This window comes from Bombina bombina, chromosome 2 (genome assembly GCF_027579735.1).
Source record: "Bombina bombina isolate aBomBom1 chromosome 2, aBomBom1.pri, whole genome shotgun sequence".
Classification (NCBI taxonomy): Eukaryota; Metazoa; Chordata; class Amphibia; order Anura; family Bombinatoridae; genus Bombina; species Bombina bombina.
In genome coordinates this window covers 875,424,589-875,440,095 of record NC_069500.1, presented here as the reverse complement: position 1 = coordinate 875,440,095, position 15,507 = coordinate 875,424,589, and the positions used below count along the sequence as shown (strand labels likewise).

Genomic DNA, 15,507 nt, shown 5'->3' with positions numbered 1-15,507 from the left:
GAGGCGTCGGTAATAAAAGAATTAGCTAGCTTAAGATCCTTAATTCTGTCCAGAATATCATCTAGTGGGGTCTCCACCTGAAGAGCCTCCTCTAGAGCCTCAAACCAAAAGGCAGCTGCAGTGGTTACAGGAACAATGCACGCTATAGGTTGAAGAAGAAAACCTTGATGAACAAAAAATTTCTTTAGGAGACCCTCTAATTTTTTATCCATAGGATCAATGAAAGCACAACTGTCTTCAATAGGTATAGTTGTACGCTTAGCCAGAGTAGAAATAGCTCCCTCCACCTTAGGGACCGTCTGCCATGAGTCCTTTATGGTGTCGGATATGGGAAACATTTTCTTAAAAAACAGGAGGGGGAGCGAACGGAATACCTGGTCTATCCCACTCCTTAGTAACAATGTCCAAAATCCTCCTAGGGACTGGAAAAACATCAGTGTAAACAGGAACCTCCAAATATTTATCCATTTTACACAATTTATCTGGAACTACAATAGGGTCACAATCATCCAGAGTCGCTAAAACCTCCCTGAGCAATAAGCGGAGGTGTTCTAGCTTAAATTGAAACGCCGTCATATCTGAATCTGTCTGAGGGAACATCCTTCCTGAATCAGTAATCTCACCCTCAGATAGCAAATCCCTACCTCAGAACATTGTGAGGGAATATCGGATACGGTTACCAAAGCGTCAGAAGGCTCAACATTTAATCTTAACCCAGAGCTACTGCGCTTCCCTTGCAACCCTGGCAGTTTAGATAAAACCTCTGTGAGGGTAGTATTCATAACTGAAGCCATATCTTGCAAGGTGAAAGAATTAGACGCACTAGAAGTACTTGGCGTCGCTTGTGCGGGCGTTACTGGTTGTGACACTTGGGGAGAACTAGATGGCAAAACCTGATTTCCTTCTAACTGAGAATCATCCAATGCCAATTTTTTATAAGTCAAAATATGCTGTTTGCAATTTATAGACATATCAGTACAAGTGGGACACATTCTAAGGGGGTTCCACAATGGCTTCTAAACAAATTGAGCAATGAGTTTCCTCAATGTCAGACATGTTTAACAGGTTAGTAATGAGACAAGCAAGCTTGGAAAACACTTTATTTAATGAAAAAAACACAATTTTCAAAAACGGTACTGTGCCTTTAAGAGAAAAAAAGGCATACACAAACTGCAAAACTGGTTAAAATTGCTTCAAATTTTCTGAAATTTTAACAGTGTACCCAAAAAGCTTTAGAAAGATTGCACCACAAGTAAATAAGCAATACACCCCAAAATGAGAAAACCGGATTGATTAATGCCCAAAAACCGGTAAAAACCCCTGTCAGCACCTTGCCACAGCTCTGCTGTGGCGCCTACCTGCCCTTAGGGGACGAAAATATGAGGATAAAGCTTTGTTTAGGCTCCAGAAGAGTACCAGAACCTCTGGAAATGCTGCTTGCTGCTTGTCAGTATAAACTAAATGCGCAACTGAGGCGTGAAAATAGGCCCCGCCCATCTCACTTGATGTTGCTGGGCCTACACCAAATCCATCAAACCCTGTTTGTAAACCATGTGGGTTATAAAAAACCCTAAATAAGCCAAATGAACCCTCAAACAGATGTCCCATCAGCAAAATAAAAACGTTTACTCCCAGACACACAAACGTTTGCCCAATATATCATCAAACTGAGTGCCCATAAAATTAGCCCTTAATGCAAGCTAGTAATGCCCCTTATAAACTAGGATTACTGCTCGCCCTTCCCCTAATGGGGATACTGTCAGCCTTTCTGAGTTAACACAGTCTCTGCAGAAAATATCACTGAACATACCTCATTGCTGAATAGCAAGAAACCGTTCCTCACACTGAAGTTTTCCTGTACTCCTCAGCTTCTGTGAGAACAGCAGTGGACTTTAGTTACAAATGCTAAGATCATCATCCTCCAGGCAGAAATCTTCATCTATGTCCTGCCTGAGAGTAAATAGTACAACACCGGTACCATTTAAAAATAAACTCTTGATTGAAGATAAAATAAAACTAACAGTTTAACACCTCTTTCACTTTACCCTTCCTGCTTAGAGCCGGCAAAGAGAATGACTGGGGGGTGGAGTCAAGGGGGGAGCTATATAGACAGCTCTGCTGTGGTGCTCTCTTTGCCACTTCCTGTTAGGAAGGATAATATCCCACAAGTAAGGATGAATCTGTGGACTCGGTACATCTTGCAAAAGAAATAAAAAGTTAGCAGGAAAGGCTCAAAGACCTAAATATGTATAGCTTAGAGGAGAGAAGGGAATGATGTAATAGTAACTTTCAAGTATATTAAGTGGCTTAGTAAAGCTGAAGCTGTGAGTATTTTTCACAAAAAGATTAATTCCAGCCCAAGGGGTCATGATCTCAAGCTGAAGGGTAGTAAATTCAGGAATCATTTTCACAAGTTCTTCTTTACAGAAAGGGTTGTTGATTAATGGAATAACATTTTATTAGAGGTGGTGATGACAAACACTGTGCGAGACTTCAATAATGCTTGGGCTAAGCATAAGTCTATCTTACAAACAAGATATGTTTACACTTTTATGAAATTGACTTGTTGGGCCTATGGTTCTTATGTCAAAATCTATGTTTCTATGTAAGAGTGGAACAGTCACAACCCATATGATTTAGATCAATAAGCACATGTTCTATCAGATGATTGTTGGCACATCAATCCCCTGATCACCACTTCAGCATATGATGCCACATTTGAAAACACAGCCTTTCCTCTTACAGAAAAGAGGGACTTTTTAGTGCTTAGAATAGATGGTGGAGCTTGATTGCTCAAATATTGTACACATACATTAAAAATATGTTATTGTCTCTCTCAACTTTAAACACAAAAAAAAAAACATGAAAGAAAAGTTGTGACACTTGATTTTTCCCCCCCAAGAAACCCCTCAAATTAAAGCTGTTTAAACATTACCTTTGGGAAAGACGAACAGGCACTGATATTTCATCACAAGCATCAGTTTCTTTTAAGAAAACTTCATTGTCTACTCCTTGCTGCAGACACGTATCAGAATCACTCCTATGCCTTGAAGTAACAGATGATACAGATGAGCCCCTAACTCCCCTAGTCCTCTCTGAGGTTGTTGGAATGTGACTTATTTTGGATAACAATGACGAATGACAATGATCTTCATCCTCAAATGTTTCATCGTGCTGTTCTACAGTTTCTATTTGTACCTTTGAAATATCTTTAGCAGCATTTTTTGACGTTAGCTCTTCTGACGTTTCTACCTGAAAGTTTCTACATTCCTCCTGTCCGTCTGTTTTTGTCACAACAGTACAGTTTTTTATATCATCCTCCATTTTGTTATTAAGTTCCAGAACACTTGTAGATGGGACTGAAAAAGCACTATATTGTGATCTAGGAAAATCTGTAATTTCTGTAACTTGTGATAAGGAAGACTCTGAAAGGGTCTCCTCTTCAGAAATTGCAGGCAACTCCCTTTCTACATATAAAAAGGATTTCTTTTCTGCATGGGCATCAGGCATTGCAGATGCTTCTGCCGTTTCTTCTTGATTTGTAACCATTTGTACTTCAATTTGTTCATCTTGCGTGGGAGTAACATTGGAATTAACTAAACTATTTTCTAAATGTTCAAGACAGAGAGGTGTTTGATCAGAATCCTGAGGAGACTCTGGGTTGAGGTCTCCAGATGTTATCATGACTTTTGAAGAAACTTTATTGTCCACACTATTGTTTTGTAAACATTGTTCACTGTACTTGTGTTCTTCGTGTAAATGTGTTACAGTTGACGTTTCGTTCTGTACAACTGAATTGTTTAGGTAGAGCTGTTCAAGCTCTTTAATTTCATCTAAACATTGCTTAGGTCCCCCTGCATAGCCACAAGCATTTCTGAATGTGTCATTCTCTCTGTGCTCTGTTGTCCCATATTCTGGAAATTCATTGTTAACGCTAGATGTCTGTGGGAGTAATCTGGTGTTTCCAGGGTCATCTGTTTAAATACGAAAGGAAAAAAAAGCTTAAAAATGTGTAAATTGTAATTTTTACAATACATGTTTTAATAATGAGTTTAAAAAACAAGAAAAAAATTGCTTATTATGGTAATACACTTGGGGAGCATAACCTATTACTTCAGATATGAAACCCAATTTTTTTTTCCATGATTTAGACAGAGCATGCAATTTTAAGCAACTTTCTACTTTACTCATATTATCATTTTTTTAGGTTCAGCACCCTGGATAGAACTTGCTTATTAGTGGCTACATTTTGACACCTATCAGCAACCGCTACCCAGGTTCTAAACCAAAAATGGGTTGCCTCCTAAGCTTACATTCCTGCTTTTCAAGCAAAGATACCAAAATAATGAAGAAAAATTGATATTAGTAGTGAATTAGAAAGTTGCATAAAATTGCATGCTATATCTAAATCATGAAAGAAAAAAACTGGGTTTCATATCCCTTTAATAATAAAGTTACAAGTAAATATGAGACCTCTACATTTTTAAAAATGTGTAAAAAAGACAATAAAAGGGATATTAAACAGCTCTGGCTTTGGTGTAAACATTTTGCTTGTTCCATGTTGCCTAAAAAGGTTGAAAAGCAATGTAACCTGGGTTTTCTTCAAAATTCCTAAACCAGCTATGTGATTGCTAAGAGCAATGGTCCACTAATGTGCAGCTTAGTCCTAATGGTCCACAACTAAATGGACATTAAACACTAAATACATGCTAGATAGAATGATGCATTCAAAGAAAAGATTAGTCTGAGAGTAACATGTAAATGGATTTTTTCAAGTTTCATTAGCTGTTTAAATATTGACAAAATAAGAGTAAAGTTTTAGTGTCTATAAAACAATGGGAGTTGCCATGTTGTAACTTAGGTTACCTTCTCTGCTGTGGCCAATTAGGTTACTAGAGTGTGAAATATAACAGTGTTCTGCCCTTCCATTTCTAACTGGAACTGAAATGCTCACAATTTCAGAATGCAATAACAAGAAAAGGGGACAAAATAAATAATGAAAGTATACCGTGGATGTTTTTTTATATATACGATTTATCCTTTTATAATACGATCTTAAAGTGTTTAATGTTTTTTTTAAGGAAGCTAAGATACAGATACTACTCATGTTTTAATGTAGTTTTGCAAATCAATAATAAAGTGACGGTTCTAAATGCTTTTAAAACATTTCAAGCATTTGTATGCAGGATATACAGTACATAACTGGTCATTTTTATTACACATATATAAAAATGAATGTCCCTTTTATTTATATACTTGCTGTGTTTTCAAAAGCACTTTATACAGGACTACTTAGTAACAAACTTCTCAGCAAAACTAAATTATAATACCTCTTATCAACCACAAGATGGTGTTGTAATACACATGCAATTCACACTATGTACAAATCCCGTGAATAAGAACAATATAAAAAAAACAACATTACAGTACGTAATATGAATAGGACTTTCTTATTTAAGACTAAATTCAGGAATAATAAGAAATCAGCACTATGCTTAGAGATATATTAAACAGTATGTGAATGTAATATAAAATGTTTAATTATGTGTAGTTAACACTTTTGCAATATATTTTCATTATTTGTTTTGTCTCTTTTTCCTGTAATCTAACTCTAAAAATATTTGGTTTTCTAAATTCCACAAAGTTTCTATATAGTATGGTGCAGTCACCATATTTTAATTTGTTTCCCCTTATCTATCTTTCCTGCTGAGGGCAATGAGGGACCGATATAAAACAGACAATAAAAATAGACTGTCCAAACAAAGCTGTATGGAACACAGTATTATCTAAAAAGGTTTCCACACAGCCTTGTTTGTAAAGAGATCAAAAGAAAACTAGTTCAAACATACACTACACTATTTTCAATAGTTAAACAACTGGTATAATTGTAAAAAACAAAATTTATGCTTACCAGATAAATTCCTTTCTTTCCTGGCAGGGAGAGTCCACAACTTCATTCCTTACTCTTGGGAAATACAACACCTGGCCACCAGGAGGAGGCAAAGACACTCCAGCCAAAGGCTTAAATATCCATCCCACTTCCCCTATCCCCCCCAGTCATTCGGCCGAGGGAACGAGGAAAGGTAGGAGAAACATCAGGGTATAAAGGTGCCAGAAGAAAAACAAAAATGGAGCCGCCCAAACAAAGAATAACCTACGGGCGGGGTCGTGGACTCTCCCTGCCAAGAAAGAAAGGAATTTATCTGATAAGCATACATTTTTTTTCTTTCCATAAGGCAGGGAGAGTCCACGATTTCATTTATTACTGTTGGAAAGAGGCGGGCCCTAGTCTGAGGGCACCACAGCCTGCAAAATCTCCCGAAATCTGCTTCAGCCGAAGCAAACACATCAAACTTGTAAAAATTAGAAAAAGTGTGTAAGGAGGACCAGGTAGCTGCCTTACAAATCTGATAAATTGAGGCTTTGTTCTTAAAAGCCCAGGAAGAAGTCACTGCTCTAGAGGAATGAGGCGTAATCCTCTCAGGAGGCTGTTGTCCCGCCGTCTCATAAGCTAGGCGGATGACACTTCGCAACCAGAAAGACAGGGAAGACATAGTGGCCTTCTGACCCCTACGTTTACCCACATAGATGACAAACAAAGATGAAGATTGTCTGAACTCATTAGTAGCCTGAAGGTAGAACATCTAGATTGTGAAGCAGACGCTCCTTCGTTGAAGAAGGATTGGGACACAAGGAAGGAACAACAATCTCTTGATTAATGTTGCGATCTGACACCACTTTAGGAAGGAAACCTAACTTATTACTTAAAACCGCCTTATCGACATAAAAAACAAGGTAAGGGGGGTCACATTGCGAGCAGAGGCAATAGCCAATAGAAACAAAACCTTCCAAGGTAACAGTTTAATGTCAACATTATGCATGGGCTCAAACAGAGCCTGCTGCAACACACGAAGAACAAGATTGATACTCCATGGTGGAGCCAACCTTCTAAACACAGATCTGATCCTAGTCAGGGTCTTAACAAAGGACTGCACATCCGGAAGCTCAGCTAATCTCTTGTGCAGCAATACAGACAGGGCTGATATCTGTCCCTTCAGGGAACTAGCAGATAGACCCTTCTCCAGTCCATCCTGGAGAAAAGATAAAATTCTGGCAATTTTAAACTTATGTTAAGAAAAAATACGCTCCTCACACCAGTGCAGGTAAGTCCGCCACACCTTATGGTAGATGCGTCGAGTAACTGGCTTACGAGCTTGAATCAAAGTGTAGATGACACGCTCAGAGAAACCTCTCCTGGCTAAAACTAAGCGTTCAATCTCCACGCAGTCAGCCTCAGAGAATCTAGATTTTGATGAAAGAAAGGACCTTGTATCAGCAGGTCCCTGTGACAAGGTAACCTCCACGGAGGAGATGAGGACATACCCACCAGATCCGTGAACCAAGTCCTTCGTGGCCAGGATGGAGCAATTAGAATCACTGATACTTGCTCTTGTTTGATGCGGGCCACCACACGAGGGAGAAGAGGTAAAAAAAGAAAGAGATATACGAGTCTGAACCTCCATGGAACCGCTAGAGCATCTGTTAGAAACGCTTGAGGCTCCCTCGATCTCGAACCGTACTTTGGTAGTTTGGCATTGAGACAGGAGGCCATGAGGTCTATCTCCGGCACATCTGCTGCATATCTCTGCAAAGACCTCGGGTGGAGAGACCATTCCCCCGGGTGAAAGGATTGCCTGCTGAGGAAGTCTGCTTCCCAGTTGTCCACACCCGAAATGTGGATCGCTGACAGCGTACAGTTGTGGGCCTCTGCCCATTCTATGATTTGAGATACTTCTCTCATTGTTAAGGAACTTCTCATTCCTCCCTGATGGTTGATGTAGGCTACCGAAGTTATATTGTCTGATTGGAATCTGATAAATTGGGACAAACCCAGGAGGGGCCAAGCCTTGAGAGCATTGAAGATTGCCCGGAGTTCCAAAATATTGATTGGAAGAGTGGACTCCTCCTGAGTCCACAGCCCCTGTGCCTTCCTGGCACCCCAAATGTCTCCCCAGCTGGATAGACTGGTGTCCGTAGTCACAATCTCCCAGGACGGTCTCAAGAAGCAGGTGCCTTGGGACAGGTGATCTTGACAGAGCCACTAAGAAAGCGAGTTCCTTGACATGTTGCCCAGAACTATCTGTTGTGACAGATCGAAATGGTCAGCGTTCCACTGTCTCAGCAGGCATAGCTGTAAAGCATGGAATCTGGCAAAGGGAATAGTGTCCAACCAAAGGTCTCAAGGAGACCTGGAGGCAAGACATGCTGTTGTTAGCTTACAACGTCACTGATCTTTTAGAAAGATCTTCATGGAAACCGAGTCTATAACTGTGCCCAGGAAATTAACTCTGGTATCTGGAGTAAGATAACTCTTTTCCAAGTTTATCTTCCATCCATGTGACCAAAGTAGACTTAGAAGAAAATTTGAGTGATCCCTTGCTAAATGAAAAGATGGTGTCTGTACCAAGATATCATCCAGGTAAGGAGCTACTGCTATACCTCTGGTTCTGGCCTATGAACAGGAAGTGCTGATCCAGAAAGGCGAACCTCAGGATTTGGAAATGATCCCTGTGTATCAGAACGTGAAAGTATGCATCCTTCAGATCTATGGTAGTCATAAACTGTCCTTCCTGAACCAGGGGAAGGATTGATCTTATAGTCTCCATCTTGAAGGAGGGGACACTTAGAAATTTCTTTAGGCACTTCAAGTCCAGAATTGGACGAAAAGTTCCCTCCTTTTTGGGAACCACAAAGAGGTTTGAATAGAACCCCAGACCTCTTTCTGATGCAGGTACTGGGATAATTACTCCTAAGGAGACTAGATCCCGAACACAATCTCAAAAGGCTGTTCTCTTCTCTGATCTTGTAGACAGTCTGGAGAGTAGGAATCTGCCCCTGGGCAGATGAGATTTGATTTCTATACGACTTCCAGAACCCAAGGATCCTGGATATCCTGCAAACAATCGTCTGAGAAAAGCGTCAATTTGCCCCCTACTTGTTCCGATCCTGGATCAGGGGCCGCCCCTTCATGTCGATTTGTTATCGGTGGGCTTCTTTGTCTGTTTGGACTTGTTTCAGGACTAAGCAGGCTTCCAAGTGCTCTTGGGCTGCTCGGGTTTGGATGAAGATTGAGATTGTTGGGATTTGTCCGAACGAAAGGAGCGAAAATTAGAGGACTATTATTTTATTAAGGTCTATAGGTCTATTCTTCTTATCCTGAGGTAGGAAGGCACCTTGCCCTCCAGTAACCATAGAGATGATAGAGTCCAGACCTGGTCCAAATAAGATCTTACCCTTGAAAGGAAGAGAAAGGAGTCTGGATTTAGAAGTCATATCTGCAGTCCAAGACTTCAACCAGAGAGTCCTGCGGGCTAGGACCCTAAGACCTGAAGCCTTAGCATGCAGGCAAATAATCTGCATATTTGCATCACAGATGAAAGAATTAGCTAGTCTTAGAGCTTTAATTTTCTCCTTAATATCCTCAAGGAGAGACTTCACCTCGATAAGTTCTGACAGGAAGTCGCACCAGTAGGTGGCAACCCCGGCCAATACGGTCTAGTGACGAAAGGCAAAGAATGACTGGGGGGATAGGGGAAGTGGGAGGGATATTTAAGCCTTTGGCTGGGGTGTCTTTGCCTCCTATGGGTGACCAGGTGTTGTATTTCCCAACAGTAAGAAATGAAGTTGTGGACTCTCCCTGCCTTATGGAAATAAATATATCTACATATTATTCTAAGGCTAAGATTGAATACAGCATTATGTTTATCATGTATTCACTGTTTAACAACCCTTTAATGAAGGGAAGAAGCAGCAGCAGACGAGTGAGGAGAAGGACAATTATGTGAATTAAGGGGGGAGTTGATTTCTTACAGCAATTGTAATGTATCATGTTTATTTATTGCTAGGTTATCATGGGACCAGAGTTGTGTCCCTTTAAAGGGATATGAAATCCAATCTATTTCTTTCATGATTCAGATGGAGCATACAATTTTAAGGAACTTTCTAATTTACTCCTAATATCATTTTCTTCTTCATTCTCTTTGTATCTTTAGTTGAAAAGCAAAAATGTAAGCTTAGGAGCCGACCCATTTTTTGTTCGGAACCTGGGTAGCACTTGCTAATTGGTGGATAAATGTAGCATTCCTGCTTTTTCAAATAAACATACCAAGAGAACAAAGAAAAATTGATAAAAAGGAGTTGCTTAAAATTGTGTGCTCTATCTGATTCATGAAAGAAAAATGTGGGTTTCATACGACTTTAAGAGGAAAACAATTTTAAGCAATGCTCTTTAAAGTGAAGGTAAACTAAAACGGTCTGTAATAAATAAATTAATATATCAAGCCAAATTAATAGTAGTTTCATTCATCAATATTTCAATATTTTAATTTTACCTTAGATATTTTATTTTTATAGCATTGATTCGGCTATCCTAAAATCAACCCGTCATTTTTTATTTTTTTCTAAACAACGATCACGTTGTTTAGACAGCCAATTGATTCTTTGGTCGCTAGGCGGCCATCAATTGACGTAATCGTGGGATGGTTCAATATGCGCGTGCCTAACTTCTTTTAGTTGTTAGTGGCAAAGCGAGCGTGTCCACGTTTCACGCATGCGCATTAACAATTTCATTTCATTTTCGCTAATCACACAGCTAGTCTCTGTCTTGACAAATATAGTATTGAATGAATCTCGTAACTCATTCAATACTATGTTGCAGAGTATTGACGCATGCCCTGCAGAGAGCAATGACCGCAATTAACGCATGCGCAAAGGTGATGGTGAAGTAAGGATGTGCATGCGCAGTTATTAGATGCTCGATGTGCACGAGCTTAGAAGACACGTATAGAGCGGGTGGGACCGCTCTATACGTCACTATATTAGAAAGCCGGAAATGTTGTATGGGAGGAGAATCGGAAGGAGAAGGTAATAAAAATTTACGTTGAAAAGTATAAAAATAAATAATGTTTTGTTTTTTTTTAAAAAACCTAGCGACTGCATTTTACATGGTAAAAGGATTATAAATCCGAATTATAAATGCAAAAACTTTACCTTCACTTTAAGCAAATTTATGCTTGCAGGTGAAAACGTCCAGAGCAGAAATATAATTAACGAAAGAGTTAATGTAAATATTTTCCAAGCATTAAATGCTATCACTTTAGACAGCCAGAATCACTAGTGTTAATTATTACATCTAAATTTTAATCCAGGTGCTGTTAAAATCTTTCGGGGAGACAGTCACTATTTGGTTGGCTGAACTATTCACAACAGCTATAATGAACATAATGGGCCCAAAAGAACCCGGAAGAACCCTCCTAGACTGAAACTAATATGTAATTTAACATTTAACAGTAGCAGTTCTTTCAGAGGGATAACATTTAACTATTTCAATTCAGATTTACATATATATGATTGGAAATGTCCCTTTAAGTCTTCAGGCAGAAAAGAAGCATCAAACCAGAAATCTAAATCCAATCCTGCACACATGAAAGCATTATTGGAGGACAAAATGTAGGTCTACTATGTAAATCAATTAGTTTTGTATCAGGGTAAATGTGGTTCACTGGTATGATTCTCTCTGCCCTTTAAAATAAAAAAAAGGTTTGCTAATACAAATAGAATTTAATTTATTCATTTTTAATAGACTGCTTTCTTCAGCTAATTCATATTAAATACATAAAATCACAATTAACACCATGTAAAGAGTTTCTCCACAATATTTACCATTTACAAACCTATGCACTATACTTAAGGTTTCATTTGGCGTTTGACAAATTTGTAAAGGACTTAGTAGCACGTTATTTGTGTGTGTGTGTACACAAACACACACATATATATTCTTCAGCTCACCAGAGTTAAGTGTGTGTGTATACACACATACACACACACCCATACACATAGAAAACAAACTGTAGTACTCTCTGGATTTCAGCCAACCCTATAAACCAAATACTTTTCTGTCATTTCGGGGAAAGAAGGGGGTGGTAATTTTCACAAAATGTCAACAAAGGTTTTGATTTATCCTGTTGCTGTTCATTTCTGATACACTTCAGAGAGTATAGAACCCAGGTGGCTGACATATTTGGAGAACAGACTCACATTTGTAATGAACTATACATTTTATATAAATATATATATAACATAATTTATGCTTACCTGATAAATTTATTTCTCTTGTAGTGTATCCAGTCCACGGATCATCCATTACTTATGGGATATATTCTCCCTCCCAACAGGAAGTTGCAAGAGTCCACCCACAGCAAAGCTGCTATATAGCTCCTCCCCTAACTGCCATTACCAGTCATTCGACCGAAAACATGCAGAGAAAGGAAAACCATAGGGTGCAGTGGTGACTGTAGTTTAATGGAAAAATTACCTGCCTTAAAGTGACAGGGCGGGCCGTGGACTGGATACACTACAAGAGAAATAAATTTATCAGGTAAGCATAAATTATGTTTTCTCTTGTTAAGTGTATCCAGTCCACGGATCATCCATTACTTATGGGATACCAATACCAAAGCTAAAGTACACGGATGATGGGAGGTACAAGGCAGGTACTTAAACGGAAGTTACCACTGCCTGTAAAAAACCCTTTCTCCCAAAAATAGCCTCCGAAGAAGCAAGGTATCAAATTTGTTAAATTTGAAAAAGTATGAAACGCAGACCAAGACTCCGTCTTGTAATTTGTTCAACAGAAGCCACATTTAAAAAAGGCCCAAGTGAAAACCACAGCTCTAGTAGAATGAGCTGTAATCCCTTCAGGAGGCTGCTGTCCAGCAGTCTCATAAGCTAAATGAATTATGCTTTTTAACCAAAAAGACAGAGAGGTTGCTGAAGTCCTTTGACCTCTCCTCTGTCCAGAATAGACAACAAACAAGGTGAATGTTTGATGAAAATCTGTAGTAGCTTGTAAGTAAAACTTTAAAACACGAACCACGTCCAAATTGTGTAATAGACGTTCCTTCTTTGAAGAAGGATTAGGATACAAGAATGGAACAACAATCTCTTGAGTGATATTCTTGTTAGATACCACCTTAGGTAAAAACCCAGGTTGGTACACAGGACTACCTTATCCGTACGGAGAACCAGATAAGGAGAATCACATTGCAACGCAGATAACTCGGAGACTCTATGAGCCGAGGAAATAGCTACCAAAAAGGAACTTTCCAAGATAGAAGTTTGATATCTATGGAATGAAAAGGTTCAAATGGAACTCCTTGAAGAACCTTAAGAACCAGCTTTAAGCTCCATGGCGGAGCAACATTTTTAACCACAGGCTTGGTTCTAACCAAAGCCTGACCAAATGCCTGAACGTCTAGAATACCTGCCAGACGCTTGTGCAAAAGAATAGACAGAGTAGAAATCTGTCCTTTTAAAGAACTAGCTGACAACCCTTTTCTCAAAATCATCTTGGAGAAAAGATAATATCCTGGGAATCCAGACTTTACTCCATGAGTAACCCTTGGATTCATAACAATAAGATATTTACACCATATCTTATGTTAAATTTTCCTAGAGACAGGCTTTTATGCCTGTATTAAGGTATCAATTACTGACTCGGAGAAGCCATGCTTTGATAACATCAAGCGTTCTGTCTCCAGGCAGTCCATCTCAGATTAGTTATATTTAGATGGTTGAAAAGACCCTGAGGTAGAGGGTCCTGTCTCAGAAGCAGAGACCGTGGTGGAAAGGATGACATGTCCACCAGATCTGCATACCAGGTCCTGCGTGGCCACGCAGGCGCTGTCAAAAGCACCAAAGCACTTTCCTGCTTGATCTTGTGCAAACCCCTCCGGAGGGAATTCCCACTCCCCCGGATGAAAAGTCTGACGACTTAGAAAATCTGCCTCCCAGTCCTCAACACCTGGGATAGGGATAGCTTTTAGACAAGAGTGAGTCTCTGTCCAGTGAATTATTTTAAGACTTCTAACATTGCTAGGGAACTTCTGTTCCCCCTTGATGGTTGATGTAAGCCACAGTCGTGATATTGTCCGACTGAAATATGATGTACCTCAGAGTTGCTAACTGAGGCCAAGTCTGAAGAGCATGGAATATCGCTCCCAGTTCCAGAATATTCATTAGAAGGAGGGTCTCCTCCTGAGTCCACTATCCCTGAGCCTTCAGGGAGTTCCAGACTGTATCCCAACCTAAAAGGCTGGCATCTGTTGTAACAATTGTCCCATCTGACCTGCGGAAGGTCATACCCTTGGACAGATGGACCCGAGATAGTCACCAGAGAAGAGAATCTCTGGTTTCTTGGTCCGGATTTAACAGGAGAACAAATCTGTGTAATCCCCGTTCCTCTGGCTGAGCATGCATAGTTGCAGTGGTCTGAAATGTAGGCGTGCAAACGGTACTATGTCCCTTGCCGCTACCATTAAGCCGATTACATTCATGTACTGAGCCACCAAAGGGCGCGGATGGAATGAAGAACACGGCAGAAATTTAGAAACTTTGACAACCTGGACTCCGTCAGGTAAATTTTAATTTCTACAAAATCTATCAGAATCCCTAGGAGGGAAACCCTTGATATTGGGGATAGAGAACTCTTTCCTTGTTCACTTTCCACCCATGCGATCTCAGAAATGCCAGTACTACGTCCGTATGAGACTTGGCAACTTGGATGTTTGACGCCTGTATCAGGATGTCGTCTAAATAAGGGGCCACTTCTATGCCCCGCGGCCTAAGGACCGCCAAAGTGACCCCAGAACCTCCATAAAGATTCTAGGGGCTGTAGTTAACCCAAAGGAAAGAGCTACAAACTGGTAATGCCTGTCTAGAAAGGCAAACCTGAAAAACCGATGGTGATCTTTATGCATCGTAATGTGAGGATAAGCATCCTTCAAATCCATTGTAGTCCTCTATTGACTCTCCTGGATCATAGTTAAGATGGTACGAATAGTTTCCATCTTAAATGATAGAATTCTAAAGAATTTGTTTAAGATCTTTTAGATCCAAAATAGGTCTGAAGGTTTCCTTTCCTTGGGAACCACAAACCGATTTGAGGAAAACTGTGTCCCTGTTCCTCTATTGGAACTGAATGGGTCACGTACACAATGCAAGAATGTCTCTTTCTTTATCTGGTTTGCAGATAAATGTGAAAGGCAAAAACTCCCCTTTTTTGGGGGGGAAAGCTTTGAAATCCAGAAGATATCTCTGGGGTATAATTTCCAATGCCCAGGGATCCTGGGCATCTCTTGCCCACGCCTGGGCGAAGAATGAAGTCTGCCCCCTATAGGATCCGTTACCAGATAGGGGTCCGTTCCTCATGCTGTTTTAGAGGCAGCAGCAGGCTCCTTGACCTGCTTATCTTTGTTCCAGGTCCGGTTGTCTCCAGACCGCCTTGGACTGAGCAAAAGTTCCCTCTTATTTTGCCTTAGAGGAAGTTGATGCCACACCTGCCTTGAATTTTCGAAAGGCACGAAAATTAGGCCTTTTTTGTCCCTTGATTTGGACCTGTCCTGAGGAAGGGCATGATCTTTTCCTCCAGTGATGTAAGTAATAATCTCC

General features: G+C 40.0%; 1 protein-coding gene across 2 annotated transcripts in view; it reads right to left on the bottom strand.

Moving 5' to 3' along the window:
- PSD3 (pleckstrin and Sec7 domain containing 3) overlaps positions 1-15,507 on the bottom strand; it is a 1,090,324-nt gene that overhangs the window by 846,664 nt on the left and 228,153 nt on the right. For both annotated transcript variants that reach the window (XM_053703211.1, XM_053703212.1), the window contains one exon: positions 2,936-3,974. In XM_053703211.1, the coding sequence (XP_053559186.1) occupies positions 2,936-3,974 (1,039 nt within the window). The remainder of the gene's footprint in view (positions 1-2,935; positions 3,975-15,507) is intronic.